This window comes from Lottia gigantea (assembly GCF_000327385.1).
Source record: "Lottia gigantea unplaced genomic scaffold LOTGIsca_43, whole genome shotgun sequence".
Lineage (NCBI taxonomy): Eukaryota > Metazoa > Mollusca > Gastropoda > Lottiidae > Lottia > Lottia gigantea.
In genome coordinates, this window is record NW_008709504.1 from 279,884 (window position 1) to 294,720 (window position 14,837).

The 14,837-nt window shown below is 36.1% G+C and overlaps 2 protein-coding genes across 2 annotated transcripts in view; one reads left to right on the forward strand and one right to left on the reverse strand.

Moving 5' to 3' along the window:
• Window positions 1–3,653, forward strand: part of LOTGIDRAFT_164015 (hypothetical protein) — a gene marked incomplete at both ends in the record, with an annotated part of 9,915 nt that extends 6,262 nt beyond the window's left edge. Inside the window, 7 exons of the mRNA XM_009060511.1 lie at window positions 220–280; window positions 529–719; window positions 897–1,094; window positions 1,523–1,599; window positions 2,193–2,511; window positions 2,865–2,978; window positions 3,520–3,653. Of these exons, the coding sequence (XP_009058759.1) occupies window positions 220–280; window positions 529–719; window positions 897–1,094; window positions 1,523–1,599; window positions 2,193–2,511; window positions 2,865–2,978; window positions 3,520–3,653 (1,094 nt within the window). The remainder of the gene's footprint in view (window positions 1–219; window positions 281–528; window positions 720–896; window positions 1,095–1,522; window positions 1,600–2,192; window positions 2,512–2,864; window positions 2,979–3,519) is intronic.
• A 1,403-nt stretch (window positions 3,654–5,056) lies between these two features.
• Window positions 5,057–13,289, reverse strand: LOTGIDRAFT_164016 (hypothetical protein; the record flags this gene model as incomplete). Its single annotated transcript, XM_009060512.1, has 18 exons — window positions 5,057–5,060; window positions 5,257–5,431; window positions 5,662–5,797; window positions 5,972–6,126; window positions 6,275–6,377; window positions 6,529–6,747; window positions 6,896–7,084; window positions 7,217–7,542; window positions 7,663–7,819; window positions 7,968–8,209; window positions 8,359–8,500; window positions 8,740–8,819; window positions 8,964–9,086; window positions 10,101–10,336; window positions 10,482–10,695; window positions 11,932–12,064; window positions 12,803–12,903; window positions 13,163–13,289. The coding sequence occupies 18 exons, from the start codon at window positions 13,287–13,289 to the stop codon at window positions 5,057–5,059; spliced, it is 2,862 nt and encodes a 953-aa protein (XP_009058760.1).
• Between the last annotated feature and the right edge of the window lie 1,548 nt (window positions 13,290–14,837).

Genomic DNA, 14,837 nt, shown 5'->3' on the forward strand with positions numbered 1-14,837 from the left:
GGGGGGGGGGGGGGGGATAGCAGATGATATTATGTTAAATGGGGATCTTAAAGATATACGAGAACAGGCGTTTCTTTCTGACAGAATGCGTTCAAAGTATGTTTTAAACCACTAACTTGGAGAAGGGTTGAGTAATAGTCTATTTACCAGGATCCTAGAGAAATAAAAGGACCGACAGTGTTCACTATGTACGGTATAAAAATTTCTTTTTGTCTTCAGGAACTACCTGTAAAGCTGTTGATAAACCAGATGGTTGTTCGGTATGTTTTGGTGACGATTGGTAAGTCTGTTTATCTTATGAAGTTTTCTGTGGTCCTTGTGTTGATCCAGTTGAAATATTGTATTAGTCCAATTGGATACAGTACAGTTCATCGTAAAATTCTAATTCATTTTATTAGTCCAATAAGTTGCCAAAGCTTGTTCGGTACTCAATAGACGAAATGAAGGACTGAAGGCTGCAAAACAAGAAGATGGGTTGCCACTTATCTCGAAGCTATACCAATATATAATATATTCATATTTTTGCAGTTCAAAACTTAGACACGCCTCTGACTGTTTAATGACAGCAGGTGACATCGTTCTTCCAGAAGATCGTTTCATGGTCGGAACGGTAATGGAGTTCCGATACGACCGGATGTTGTTCCAGCTTTTTGGATCGCGTAGACGTGTTTGTCAGTCGGATGGAGTTTGGTCCGGTAGAACAACAACCTGCGTACCACGTAAGTTGTTCAGGTTGTAAGCTTTTTGGCTGAAATATATTCAACAGTTTCAACAGCTGGTCGAACATAATTACATCGTTTTAACAACCGACAGTTATTAACCCAATCAAGAGAAGATTTCAGTTCTCCGCCCAATACACTTACTACTTCAAAGAATTAAGTGAATACTTTTTTCAGGGTGTGGTATTCATTCCTTTACGCGGAAGATCGGCGTTACGCCGAGAATTCGCATGGGCCTTCCGACCAGTGACGGAAAATGGCCCTGGCAGGTCGGGATAATATGGGATCAAGATAACCTAAGGCTTCAATGCGGTGGATCGTTGATATCTGAAGATATGGTTTTAACTGCTGCTCATTGCGTCGAAAGTGCGAGTGGTAAGTTGGTATTGCTAATCAATATTTCAATAGTTCAAATCTAGGAACGGTCGTCGACAAAGCGATATGTCGTATCTCGTATATTTCTAGCTATAGTTGTGAAGGCTTAAAGTGTTCAGAATACGCCATTACCAAAGATCTTGAATCCTTAAAGCTAAATTCTTGTCTTACAACAGTTGACCACACCCCGACATCGCCCCGGGGGTGGGGGGGGGGGGAAGAATATAATTACAACATCATATACTGTGAGTTCATTGTGGAACATTATCAAAGACTACATAGTTGATAGCTTTAAGTATCCTATCCCTGCTGTTATTAATGGGGGCAAATGATAGTAGATATGTATGAGAATTATCACAACAGGTGATAGAAACCAAGCTACATAAACTAAGGGTACTTGAGGGGGGATTTTGTTATCACCATTTTAGGTGTAAAGAAAGCAGAAGAAATAATGGTCCATGTTGGAACAGTGAGTTTGACAGGGAAGCACAGACAGTTAGTTAAGGTATGTAGATACATCATTGCTGTGGATGAAGTCGCAAATTCTACGGTCGACATGACGATACCATTAACAATAATAAGCGTAATAAATCTGTGACTACTACTATACTATCATTGCTCCAGATTTGTCATGCTTCGACATTTTCAGTTGCTGGAATTGTTTTGCATGTGTTGATTTTTATTCTATGGTCGACATCACGATATCATTAACAGCGTAGTAAATCTATGGATATCATTATTTACTCACAGGTTGATTCGCTTTCTGATTTTCATATCAACTACGATCTACTTATTGAACATATTGAAAATTCAAATAAAGTTACCTTCCTTAAGCTGGGAATGGCCTACTTTAAAATCAAACATAAAGTAAAAGTTGCCTCCCTTGAACTAAACCATGTAAAGAATAATTTACAAAGTAACATCTTAATTTTGTGTTTTGTGCCCCAAATAAGGCTGCAAATGATAAAGAAAATATTTAGACACGTTTCTCTCTTTCTGTCTACCTAGCTCTGCGGTAATTAGGATCCGAGGAACCTAAGTCATTCGTCCATTCTTTCTGTTCCTCATCAAGTGTGTTGTGTCACTTTTTTTGTTTAGGTCAAACGAATAATCAAACACGAGGATTATTTCAACCATGGTTCATTCGACAGCGACATCGCATTGATACAACTACATGATAAGTTGACAATATCAACAACCATAAGACCAGTGTGTTTACCTGACCCTTTAGATAGTGAAGATTATGTTATAAACGATACGAACCTGGACCACATGGTTCCTATGATTCGGAACCTGACCGGAGTAGAGGGCGTAGTTATTGGCTGGGGTTTGACGGAGAACGGTTCATCCCCAGATATATTGAAGATGACCAATGTGAAAATCGCTGACCAGAACGAATGCATTGAATTTTATGAAAGTAAGAGGTTTTTTCTTGGACGCTCCCCCTTGTTGCCCTAATGATACACACATGTGGAGGAAGATGGACGGCGATGGATCTGCTCGTTTATTAAACATAAACCCTATAAACAAAAACAAAATTTTATCTAGACTAGAACGTAACTTGTCGACGACAATTAACATGAATATTATTTTCTTTTTCGTTTTACCCAATGCACTTTAATGCGCAATTCTTTTGAGTCGATCAGTTTAATGGGATTTACTCCCACTTTTTGTTATATCTGTATTTCTAAGCTCTGGTAAGTTCACGACAAGCATCTAAAGAAATTCCTATGTAAGTCGATCCCAATATTTTCAATACTGTATTATTAGGATCCAGTACTAATATGATGAACATCACCGATAAGATGTTGTGTGCAGTGGGGTCGAATCCAACCAAAGCGGATGCCTGCTCTGGTGATTCCGGAGGTCCACTTCTAGTAGAGGGTAAGACTATATTACAGCTTAGATATTTTCAATCACTATATCGATAGCATTAGCAGTGGTCAGTTTTCGACCGGGGTGGTCAACTAAGTATTGTTGCGAGTTTAACTTCTGTTAGGGACAACGGTCGAAAAAAATTGGTTCCGGCTGAAGGAAGATAGAGTTTTAAGGGTAGATAATTTCGAACTTTGATAACGTGCTGTCTTAGTCGGCGATTTTTGTCGCCGGTTAATGTCTTGGGTAAAAATCTCGCGTGTGCCCGTGTTTCCACGACAAGATTATCTACTCCCCGACAAGATTTATAATGTCAAACAACTTCTGAAAGACAGACCACCATCATCCAATCAGATTCATTTTCCTTTCAAGTGCATGCTCCGCACGTGATTATCGACATGGTGGAAAACGTCAAGACTTTAGTCGGCTAAAAAAGTTTCGGACCAAGACCATTCGTGTAACCGCACCTTAAGGTTTATTCTGGTATTTTTGAGTCTATTTACAGGACGAGTAAGTGCGTGTTTAATTTTCTATTAATTCTATATTTCAGATGATTCGGGTAGATGGACTGTTGTTGGTATTGTTAGTTTCGGTCTCTTTAATTGTTCCATGTCGGTCGAAGAGCGGTATGGATTTTATACTCGGGTGGAAAAATTTCTACCATGGATTCATCATCATCTTTGAAAGCATATTAACATCCAAGATAGAAAAGGTATATAGACGGGCATTTTTTTCTAGCTGCCTCTTTCGGTATTTATTGTAATTTTGTATATAATATATGTCGCGCTTAATTCATTTGTAATACACAGAAAGTCGAATAAATCAGAGTTTTTAAAACCGAGAGGGAAATCAATTTTTTGATATTATTCTCATGATGGTTACAACCGTACCATTTTCACAATGTCAAACTATTACGAACTTCGTATTATATCATATACCTGCTATAGCCGCTATTCTTGTATCACGAAATGGAGTCATTTTTCTATTGTACTTTAGCGAATACAGCCAATCAATTCCCTCGATAGAAAGACATCATGGATAATTGTTACAGACTTCTGTCGGCATAAAGCCTATCAAATCGCTGATTTACACGGAAAGGTGATTATTGCAGTCTTGCAATTAAGACGAAATTCGTAAAAGTTTGACATTGTAAAGATGCAACCGAACACGCTTCGAGCTGTTATGGATATGTGCGGTCATGTATCCGGTATAACATCAGTATAACTAAAGACTTGAAACTAATTTCTAAATTTTTATTCGTAATTGGTAGCACCTTGGGATGACAATTTACATTAATAGATAACGATAACCATAACACATATATTGATGACGTAAATATACAAAGATGATGACGTTATACACATGATACGATGACGTTCTACACAAAAAATGATGACAAGATTTATACATTGATGGATGTACAGATGAAAATGAAATGATTTTAAATTACAAATGACCAGATGTAAATCTTTGGTATAGTGGAGGACGGGATAATATGTAGCGTATAGAAATGTTCCTTGGTGAATTGGTCAGTTTGCATTGTGAGGTATTTACATCGAACTTTGACCTGGCACCAGATCCTCTGACATATGGACATACACAAATAACATGAATGGTGGATAACAAATAATAATGAGAAATAACAATAACAATAGATAAGAAAAACTAAGAGCACTACGAAAATAAATAAACTTTTTGATTAATATCACTCAAGAAAGTGTCACTATCACTTTTGGTCACATGACCATAACCCGGAGGTTTGATTGGTGGATTAACTTAGTGACTAACTCTAGCACTTGTCACTTAGGCATCCTTGGTGTCACTTAATTAACGAGTCATTTCTCATCACTAATTAAGATTTGTCACTAATTAGATATTGTCACTTATTAGTACTTATGTCACAAATGAGTCCTCTCTCTTGATTTACTTGTGATGTCATTGTGAATATATAATTTGAACACAATTCGACATCGAACGTTATTCAGAACACCCATGTTCACTAAACACTATTCACTTTCTGTTCACTTCACATCTATTATTTTTTCAGACTTTTCATTTTCAATTTAACTATTTATTTCATTGATGTTTTAGCTGTAAAAGAAAAAAGGAAATAATTATTAAAAACATTCGGAAGTAGAGCAGAAAATTGTAATTCGACATTTCAGACCATCCTTTGGTAATTGGTTGAAGCGATTGAAAAAGAAAATTGAAAAGTAAAATGGCAAAGAAGCAGTCAAATCAATCGAGAAGATAAAAAGAGGTTAATGGGTTAAATGTAAACACTTACCAATGCTTGCAACAAGGATCGTTACTGTGTTTAGGATCTTTACATTTCTCTGGACAGGTCAAGGAACATTTCATGGATCCTTTGCGGCAGGTACAGGTGGCACAGCTACTTAATGAGGAGGTTTTGGGCTGGAATGTTTCACCATCATCGTATTTCTTACCACCGAATATACAAGCTGAAATATAGAGAGAACAATTCATTAGTTATTTGGTACAGAATATCAAAGAGGACCATGAAAGAAAGCATTAACGAGTCAGCAAAAGACCAAGAGAAGTGTCAAGGAAGACCAAGATGCAGTTTTAGAACAGAAGATTTAAAATTTGATACAGAAACGGCCAGCAGGCTTTGAAGAGCAAAAGCCGAACGTATTTTTTTGTCGGCGGAGTTTTCATAAAGAACACTTACAGTCACTTTTCTTTTCTTCGACTATTTCTTCGCCATCAGAATCAGCACAAGTATCACAACAGGCGCCATCTTCACGGATTTTTCTACTGCAAGAGAGTTTAGGACATTTTGGTCGGCTACAAGATGGAGTACCATTCTGAAAAAAGAACAACATAGTTATTAATTTGTTATAAGATTGCTCTTTTTGAATTTCAATTAATTTTATTAGAATGTAACTTGTATTAATATTGGTTGTAAAGTATTGTATGTTTATAAATAAATTTCTTGTAATTCTTGTATTCAAAAAGAAACAGTAGATGGTAGTACTTACGTTACAAGAGCAGTCAATACACTTCATATAACCAAAAGGAATGACTCGTGGATGCCATTTGGCACCATTGGCATAGATCTGGTCTTTGAATGAGCATGCACCTTTCATATCAACATCTTGGAGGGGTTTCACAACTTCTGGTTTTACTTCCTCGGCTATAAAAAGACATAAAATGGTTAAGGTTTTGGAACTTTAGAAAATTCATCCATTATAAGAAAGAAACCAATGCATTAGGTTTTAAGGACTGGTCATTTTTTATTTTAATTTCTGTATTGATATTTGATATAAAAAATGAGAACTTACGTGCACAAACTTGACAACAGTCCTTTGGGTTCAATCGAATTCTTCTGGAAGCTGGACAATCGAGTTTGGGACATTTTCGTTCACATTTATAGATACCACCGGGCTGGAAGAGAGAGACAAAATTATTAAAATCATGTTGTGGATATGCTTCAGTAAATGCTATAGAATATTGATTCAAGTATGGCGTTCAATAAAAAAAAAACAGATTGATGATTTGAGTAAGGTGTTTGATGTAGTATAGATAGATTACTTACCAAGCAAGTACAGATGACACATTTAGCATAACCCATTAAAGGAAGGAATGGATGCCAGGTGGAACCAACTGGATGACTTCGCAGATCACCATCAATTTTACACTCGGTTTGATCAGTTGTTTCAATGGGACAGGTTGGACAACATTCACCATCGAGTACAATTGGATTGGCGCATTCGACAACTGGGCAGATCAGACGGTGGCATTCGATTTTTCCTTTCTGAAAATAGAAATGAAGAATTAATTATTAACACTGCACCACAAAAGTATACCATTTAGTTTGACCATATGAGGAAAATACACGAGACAAAATACTTAATTATATATTAACCATCAAATGACCAAATAAGGAAATGGCATGTACTTACGTTACAACTGCAAGTGTTACAAGTAGCATTAACATCGGGTAACCAACTATCACCGTTTTCATAGACCTTGCCTTCATAAACACACTTATATCTATTGGCAGCTAATACTTCTTCTGAGGTCTGTTCATCCACCAAGATATCCATATCGTAGTCTTGACTGTATTGCCAGCAAGTATTGGGTACACTCACCTGAAAAATGACAATAAATGATGTTAAAATGATGGTCAGAAATGTAAAGACCAAAATGCTTAATTATTATTGATACTGGAGCCTTAATTCAGAGATGCAGGTATGCAGAATAATTGATAATTGGCGACTTACGTTTCCAGATAAGATGACATCCCCAGAGATGACTTGAATCAAAGCAGAACCTTCATCAAGGTCTCGGAAGAGGGACTCGGGAACAACAGCAATGCTACCAGAGGCTTGTTGGAATTCATACAAGTTGGTTGTGGAGATCTTCTCGATGGTGACATAAGCATCGATATCAGTTGGGCTGACGAGGCTCAGGGTAAGATCGTGATGTTTGGCGATGGTGGTTGTGGTGATGTCGTAATGAAGAGAACAGCCAACACCCATTGAGATCCAAGCATTACCAGCATGACCATTGGAAGTTATTGTTTTGGGACCAAGAGCAGCAGGATCAGCTGAAAAGAGAAAGGAGAATTGTGATATTGAAGCATTTCTATGGATGGATCACAAGGATCGAGCTTTAATGAGTCTGCTTTTTTTTTATTTCGAAGTGAAAGGAATGTATTTGTACTTACCAGAAACCTGTTCGAAGTGGGAATGGTAAGGAAGGGCAATAACTCGACCTCTCAATTCACTAATTCTGTTTTCACTGGTGGCTACGTTGACGAAGATCTTGTTGTTAAGGAAAAGGTGAAGGTCATCAGCGGTCATTTTCTTGAAGGTACCATTACACTGAAATTACAAGACAATAAAATAAATTCAATTTCTAAGCACACAGTATGCAATTAGGAAAACATGGAAAGCGAAGTAAACAGTAAATGGATCCATGATGAAAATTATGAACTGAGCTGGAATTCTGAAAATGAAGCGGACGACTTACCCAGCCATTGAAGGAATTTTCATCAGCTTTGAAGTTTCTGTGAACGCTTCCAATAATCTGTCGTCTGTTTTTCTTGTTGACGGCGCCCTCTAGTCGGATACGATGAACTTTACTGGTAAGGCCGGTAACTCTGATCTTGTAGTCAAGGGAACCCTTTTCTCTCAATTCAAAGACGGCGGTACCGGAAGAGGCGAGTTTCATTTCTTCGAGGGAATTACCAGATGACATGACAGCTTGAGAAACTAAAATAGAAATGAGATTGTAAAAATATAAAGCTTGAACATGGAGTGTTACGTCCTAATTTTCTCAACCTGCTTTGGTTCAAAATGGAAGCAAATTTTTGCTGATTTCTGTTGCTGATGATTGCAAAGCACAAAAATATTACACTTACCTCCACAAGTTACTTTTGGTTTAATATCACCACTGACTGAGGCACCATTGGTTGAGGTCAGACGAATGGTCAGACGACCACGAGCTAGCTGTTTAGATTGACGTTTGTTTTTCAATGTCCAGGAACCGCGAATAAATCTTGTCTGAAATGATGAAAGATTGAAATGAGATTCTGTTGAAACAAAAATTAATAATGTTTATAACGAGGGGATGGTATGTTTATTTGTTGTCTGGGAATTAAGAATGAGAAATGCCACCGGGTTATTAATGAAATGGAAAGGAGTTTTACGTCTATCTTTTTATTGTATTAATGAGCTTTTGAATGAATGACCAATATCGCCAAAGTAGTGTGCAATGCGGGAAAATGATTCTGATCTTTTACCTTAGAACTGGCTTTGCCTTTAGATTGATGTAAAACTTTACTTTTCTTGGAGATGGTGATAAAATATTCTTCGGAAGAACCTTAAATTATAAAAAAAAATTAATTGAAATTCCTTGGATAGATGATTCTTCAAATTCAATAAATGAAGGCATTATGCGAAGAAATAGTTCAGATAAGAAAGAATTCTGAATTATTTTGATAAGAACAACAAATCGAATACATACCTGGAAAAACTCCATCAAGATTAATGACGTAATCAACAAGGTGTGTTCGAGGATTGTAGACGACAGATAATAAACCGCCAATACCATTTGCTTTGGGTGATGCAAGAACAGAGCTGAAAACCTCTACAAGAAAAGAAAAATAAATGTTAGTTTTTCACGCTGTTGTGAGAAAGAGTTAACACGAAGCTACAATGTCTTTCTTGAAATAACTAATTTTAACCACGACTTAGCAGTAACGTAACAATCAGTTGCCATGTTGACAAAGATGGCGGCGGCTTTTGTAAGGAGTTGTACGGTCAACCAGTGTTAAGTGTCTGAATTGAATACAATACTGTAATTGGTAAGACATCACGTTAGAAGATTTATTGAAGAATGTCGTCTATTTACACCTTCACAGTTTCACGAGACATCCCAAGTCAGTGATGTATTCAACAGATATTCAATCCAGTAGACGACCGCCATTGATGTCTGATTGTAGTCTGATTGTAGCCGTATTACGTGTCTCCCCGACACCCGAGTTCACTACACATGGGATTAGTTTTACTCCAGTCGTAAAAATCAACAACAAGTAATTTGTTCAGGTAACAAAACGTTACCGAGTTTGACTTTTGATGGAAACTTGATACAAAAATAATTTTTATTAGTGCAGACGACACGACTTCATACCCTTCCCCTTGCCCGCCCTTTCTCCAGCAGACGATAAACATGTCAAATTCGCGCCTCGATTATTTAAGTAAATGAAAAAGGAGAAGACAAATTTGACACGGAATCGAAATACGAAACGAATTAATTCGCGGCTACTCATAAAAATGTTTGAATCAACAAATACTAAATTAGCGACAAAACTTGAAAATTACAAAATAAATTTAGAGGTACGTGTGAAAAAGTTTGGAAGGTGAGATAAATCAAGAGATAGGTGTAATATATGTTTGTTCAACTTAAATACAATAGTATATTTACACCGTAGAAGGTTATTATCCAATCAAAACGTGGCTTTCAGGAAGGTTACAATAGAAAGTAATCAGAGCTTTTAAATTTAATTTTCCCCGAGATTAACTGCATTAAAAGAACAAATATTATCCAGATGCGTTGTGGGTAGTTTTTGTTACTTCCCGAAATGAGATGTTGATGACGTACCTCGTTTAGCATGACGATTTACCATAATTCTACCGGAAACCAGCCCCCGGAAGTGACGTGAAGCAGTGATGACGGCGAACAGACGTTCTTCACGGACATACTGGATATAAGCGGAAGGAACCTTGGTCCAGATACCACAGAATTTCTTGTCGCCGTTTCGCTTCTTCTCGATGGGTCGCTCAAATAAGACATTACCATTGGCATCGGTAATTTGCAAGAATTTAGGACGATCGAGTCTGTAAGAGAAAAAGAAATATTGTTACATGACATCTAAATAAGATACTGATCAAACTGGCGCCACAATAATAACCAATAGAATGTTTCAATGCATAATCTCGTTTGATGTTTCTAAAATTGGCATAAATTAAGAGAGAGACTTACTTGAAGTATCGGACCGAGTATCTGATTTCATCGCGACCAACGATAGAGAAATATACAGCAGCTACGGCGGAAGTCTTGACGCTCTCACGTCGGACGTTCTTGCCTACCAATAGGGACACAAACTCGTTTCTGACTCGACGTTTACTATCAGAACTGATCATGGTAGGGGCGGACGATTTGGAACCAAGGCTGAAGCTATCTTCAAAACTGTTGACTGAAAGAATAAAGGGGAATGTTTAAATGTTAATGAAGAGATATGGTTCCTGATAATTAAATTGGCACCCCCACAATAGAACCAAGACATTTAAACAACACGTGAATGATCGAACTCTGGAAGTTAATTAACGAGAGTGAAACGCGTGTCGGTTGTTTAAAGGCAAGATTTTTCATGTCATAAACATACACAATTTTTATTTATACACAACCTGTTCATTCTATTGCTTCGTCTAGCCAAAATGGCGCCAATATAGAGATATATAACGTGATATATACATGAAGGCAATATCGAGCTATGACGTAGTCAGCTGGAACAAAGGTAGGCTTAGGTGGGGTTGGACCTGGCTTTTCTTAAAGAGCTTTAAGGTATTTTATCGCCAAAATATTTAATTTGTAGAATTTTTTATCGCTATAATGGAATGTTATCTGTTGCGTTTGATCAGAGTCTGGATGATTGCGACTGAATGAATGAAAGAAAGATAACTCTTTAATGGTTATTGTAACCCGAACAATGGGCCCCTTTTCCAATCCATTTATTTTTTATCTTTGATGATCAAATTGAATAAGTTAGATAGATGAGGTAAATGGGATAGTTTAAGATAAACAGTTCTAGTACAAGCCTGAATAATTAGCATAAAGCTCTGATTGTGAAGACGAAGACAAGAGGCTGGTAAGGGGAGACACAGTAAATATAGCAGATACTAGCTGAATAATACCCCATTCATTGCCGTGTGATAAGAATGGTGGTAACCCAACTTGAAATGGTGAAGTAGCTTGTTAAACGGTGAAAAGAGTGTAAGGATTCAATCCTAAATTGCTTGAACAATTATCGGACATCAGATACTAGTCTCGAACATCCTAGACTAATGGCTTTTTAATATCACATGCATCATTAAACAAAGTGAGCTGGATACTCGAGACTTTGTCAATAAGACACAACTTCTTACACCTTTCAAGAATTTGTATCGTTTCACACTTTCGTTTCGGTTGTAGAAAAGGGATTTGTCTGAATCAAAATTTGTGCGAGTGGGTGGTCGAATTGATACTTTTTGAAAAGACACCGGACGTGGCTGCGTTCATTTGGCTAATCCGACTATTGTTAAAAGTTAATTGTCGATGAAACGAACCATTTAGCAATAAACTAGATGTCCAAATAAAGGCCGGATATCGAATTAAGCACATTAAAAAGCTTCACACCTGGACAAAACGAAACGAAAATAAAATCACGACTTACCTTCATCGGGGCAAACTTTACAACATTTTCCTTTGGGAAGGACGGGATTGAGACAGTTGGGTCTGGGACACAGATTCTTGATGTTCTTACACAGAGTCTGTCCTTTCATATCGATAATACCTTTACGTTCAACCTGCAAATGATAACAAATATTGAATATTAATAAACACATGAAGTAACTATGCGATTGAGCTGTCAACTATTGTTAAGACCATTTAATACTGTTGGGAACATGTTATACATGCAAATGAACAAGAAAACCTGGTACCATCTTGCGATTGTCATCTCAACTGGATTCAAAGTATAAAAAGTGATTAGGTAAAGATGTGTTAATAGAAATGTAAACCACGACAGTTTAAATCAAACAGACAAATAGTAAAAATGTCTTAACACAGAGCTGTGAAACACCTACAGCCCTATTTTATACCATTCAAACAGTACCAAAATAACATTGTATTAACTGTCCTATACACTAGAGTTTATATAGGGTGGGGGCTGATTTAGGGTATTCCTGCCATTTTGCGATCGCAAGAAACCCAGCCTTTTTTTCTGAGAAATTTGTCGAACTCTTATGCAAAAATGTTTAACAACGCGATGTTTATGAACCACAAATTCATTTCTTATGTCAATAAACGAATGAAATGAAAAATTCTATGAAAAAGCCACAGTATTCATTTAAAGAGTGAGTATAAAAATTCTATATCAAGAATCAAAGTGTGTATCATAGTCTATAGAAAGTGGATTGTGAATTAGAATATGAATAGAGAAAGAGGTATTTGAATGACTGGTGAATACAAACAGTTAGATATGAATATATGGGTTGATTTCAAACACCCTTTTTTCAATTGAAGACACAAATAGCAATACTAACCGGCACACATTCACATTTAACGCAGTACATTTCACCTACTGGTAACAATTCAGGAGTCCATCTCTCACCGATACCGTAAAACTTACTGCCCAATATACAACCTTAAAATATAAAAATACATTATAGCAACATACATCAAGATTTGAAGTTTTTCTTATACTCTTGTGAATATAAATATTTTTATATGATAAAAAGGTGTTAAAGATATTTATATACGTGAGATATATGTATTTTCTTTCTAGGAATATGAACACGTGAAGTTAGTCGTGTAATTGCACCTCAATTGAAATTCATGATCGCATATCGATCAGGCGATCGAACTATTGACAATCCTGACCCGTAAAATAACTTTATACATACCAGGTCTATTGGGTTGAATTCCAAACAAATTTTCTCGAGCTGCCTTGAGTGGAATCTTGCTGAACTTGGTAGAAGACACTGTGGCAGCTAACAGTACCAAACACACAGCTAAATCCATAGGAGACATATTAAAACAGCGTGCTGGGAGATATCCCAGTTGGGGAAATAACCACTAAATGATGAGAACTAATAACTAAATCCAAAAGTATAACCGTAAAACTGATATCACGTGATAACAACTCAGGTAATTTCAAAGCAGGTAAATAATGACAGTAGAAATTAAAGGTATAGTAGTAAGCGAGATGAGTTGATATCAACGAATGATGATCGTCTTAGATTTTTACTCACTATATATACTGGGATCTCACTAATTGAAGCCGGTGGATTAACGGTAATTAATCGGCTAAATACACCAGCGGATTAACGGTATATCGGTCTTCCCTTGTATATGGCTTCATTATATCCGTACAGGTATAAACTACTGGGAATTGATCACACCGTGCTGTTATTCTAATGTATTTTCACTCTGATTAGACGACCAATGGCTTCTATTCTATCCTTTCCTACACTCTACTCTCACCTATTGCGGTCTCTTTGATGTCCTTATACTAACCGTTTCATTGGTCGACTAATGATATGCGACCGATTTTGAATTCTTCGTCTATGTGCGAAGTGCATTAGTATTATGATGTTTGTTATCATATTTTTAAAATTGTATTTCCGTATTTTCTATTTCCTGAATTAAATTTTAATTGTATTTCTTTGCATGCATTGACTACAAAATAAACGTGAGACGTAGAAATTGATTTTATGGAAATCATACGAATTTTATTTCATTCATTTTAGAAATATTTAATTTACAAATACATAAAATTAAATTTCCTGACAATGCTTATGGATATTTTGTACTAATAAATATTTACAAATTTGTGATTATAATTTAGGGAAAGTTAATATTCAATATTTTTAATCTTTTTATTCAATATTTTGTGATTATAACGGTATTTCATATGAATATTTCTAAGAATATTCAATGAAAAATCTAAATATTGTGAAAATATTATGTGAATATTTCTAAGAATATCCAATATTTAAGAAGCAATATCTATATCTTCAGTATTACAAATTGGGTCAAATAAATTTGGTTAAATATTAATGTGTGATTTATTTTTAGATATTATTTCAATGAACCTGAATGAATGGTACCAGTTTCCGTTTACTTTCTCATTATGAATGATGTCAAGATGTAAGTCACCGACGTCTCATTCATATCAATTATGCAGATTTATGCAAATTTATTCATGTTTGTGCTTTACGCTATAGAGCCGAATAGAAGCCTTTGTATACGGTTTTAATATTGCCTCTTAATGTAGTTTTTCTTTTAATATTTCGACTATTTTATGGAAATTATCATAAGAAAAGGGTAGAGAATTTTACATAATTTTCGAGTTAAGAGTCAATTTGAGCTCGATGAAGAATTTTAGTTTGAAAGAGATGAAAACAAGCGTGTAACTTCTGTGTGTTTTGTCGGCCCCATCGTTTAACCTTTCAGTTCCGTATTACTGCACATATAAAATAGAGATATCTTTATAGTCTACATAGCTATTATTGCATTATTATCATAGTATAGCTATTATAGTTTGTGGTTTAGTATCGAAAGCAATGATCGAGGAGC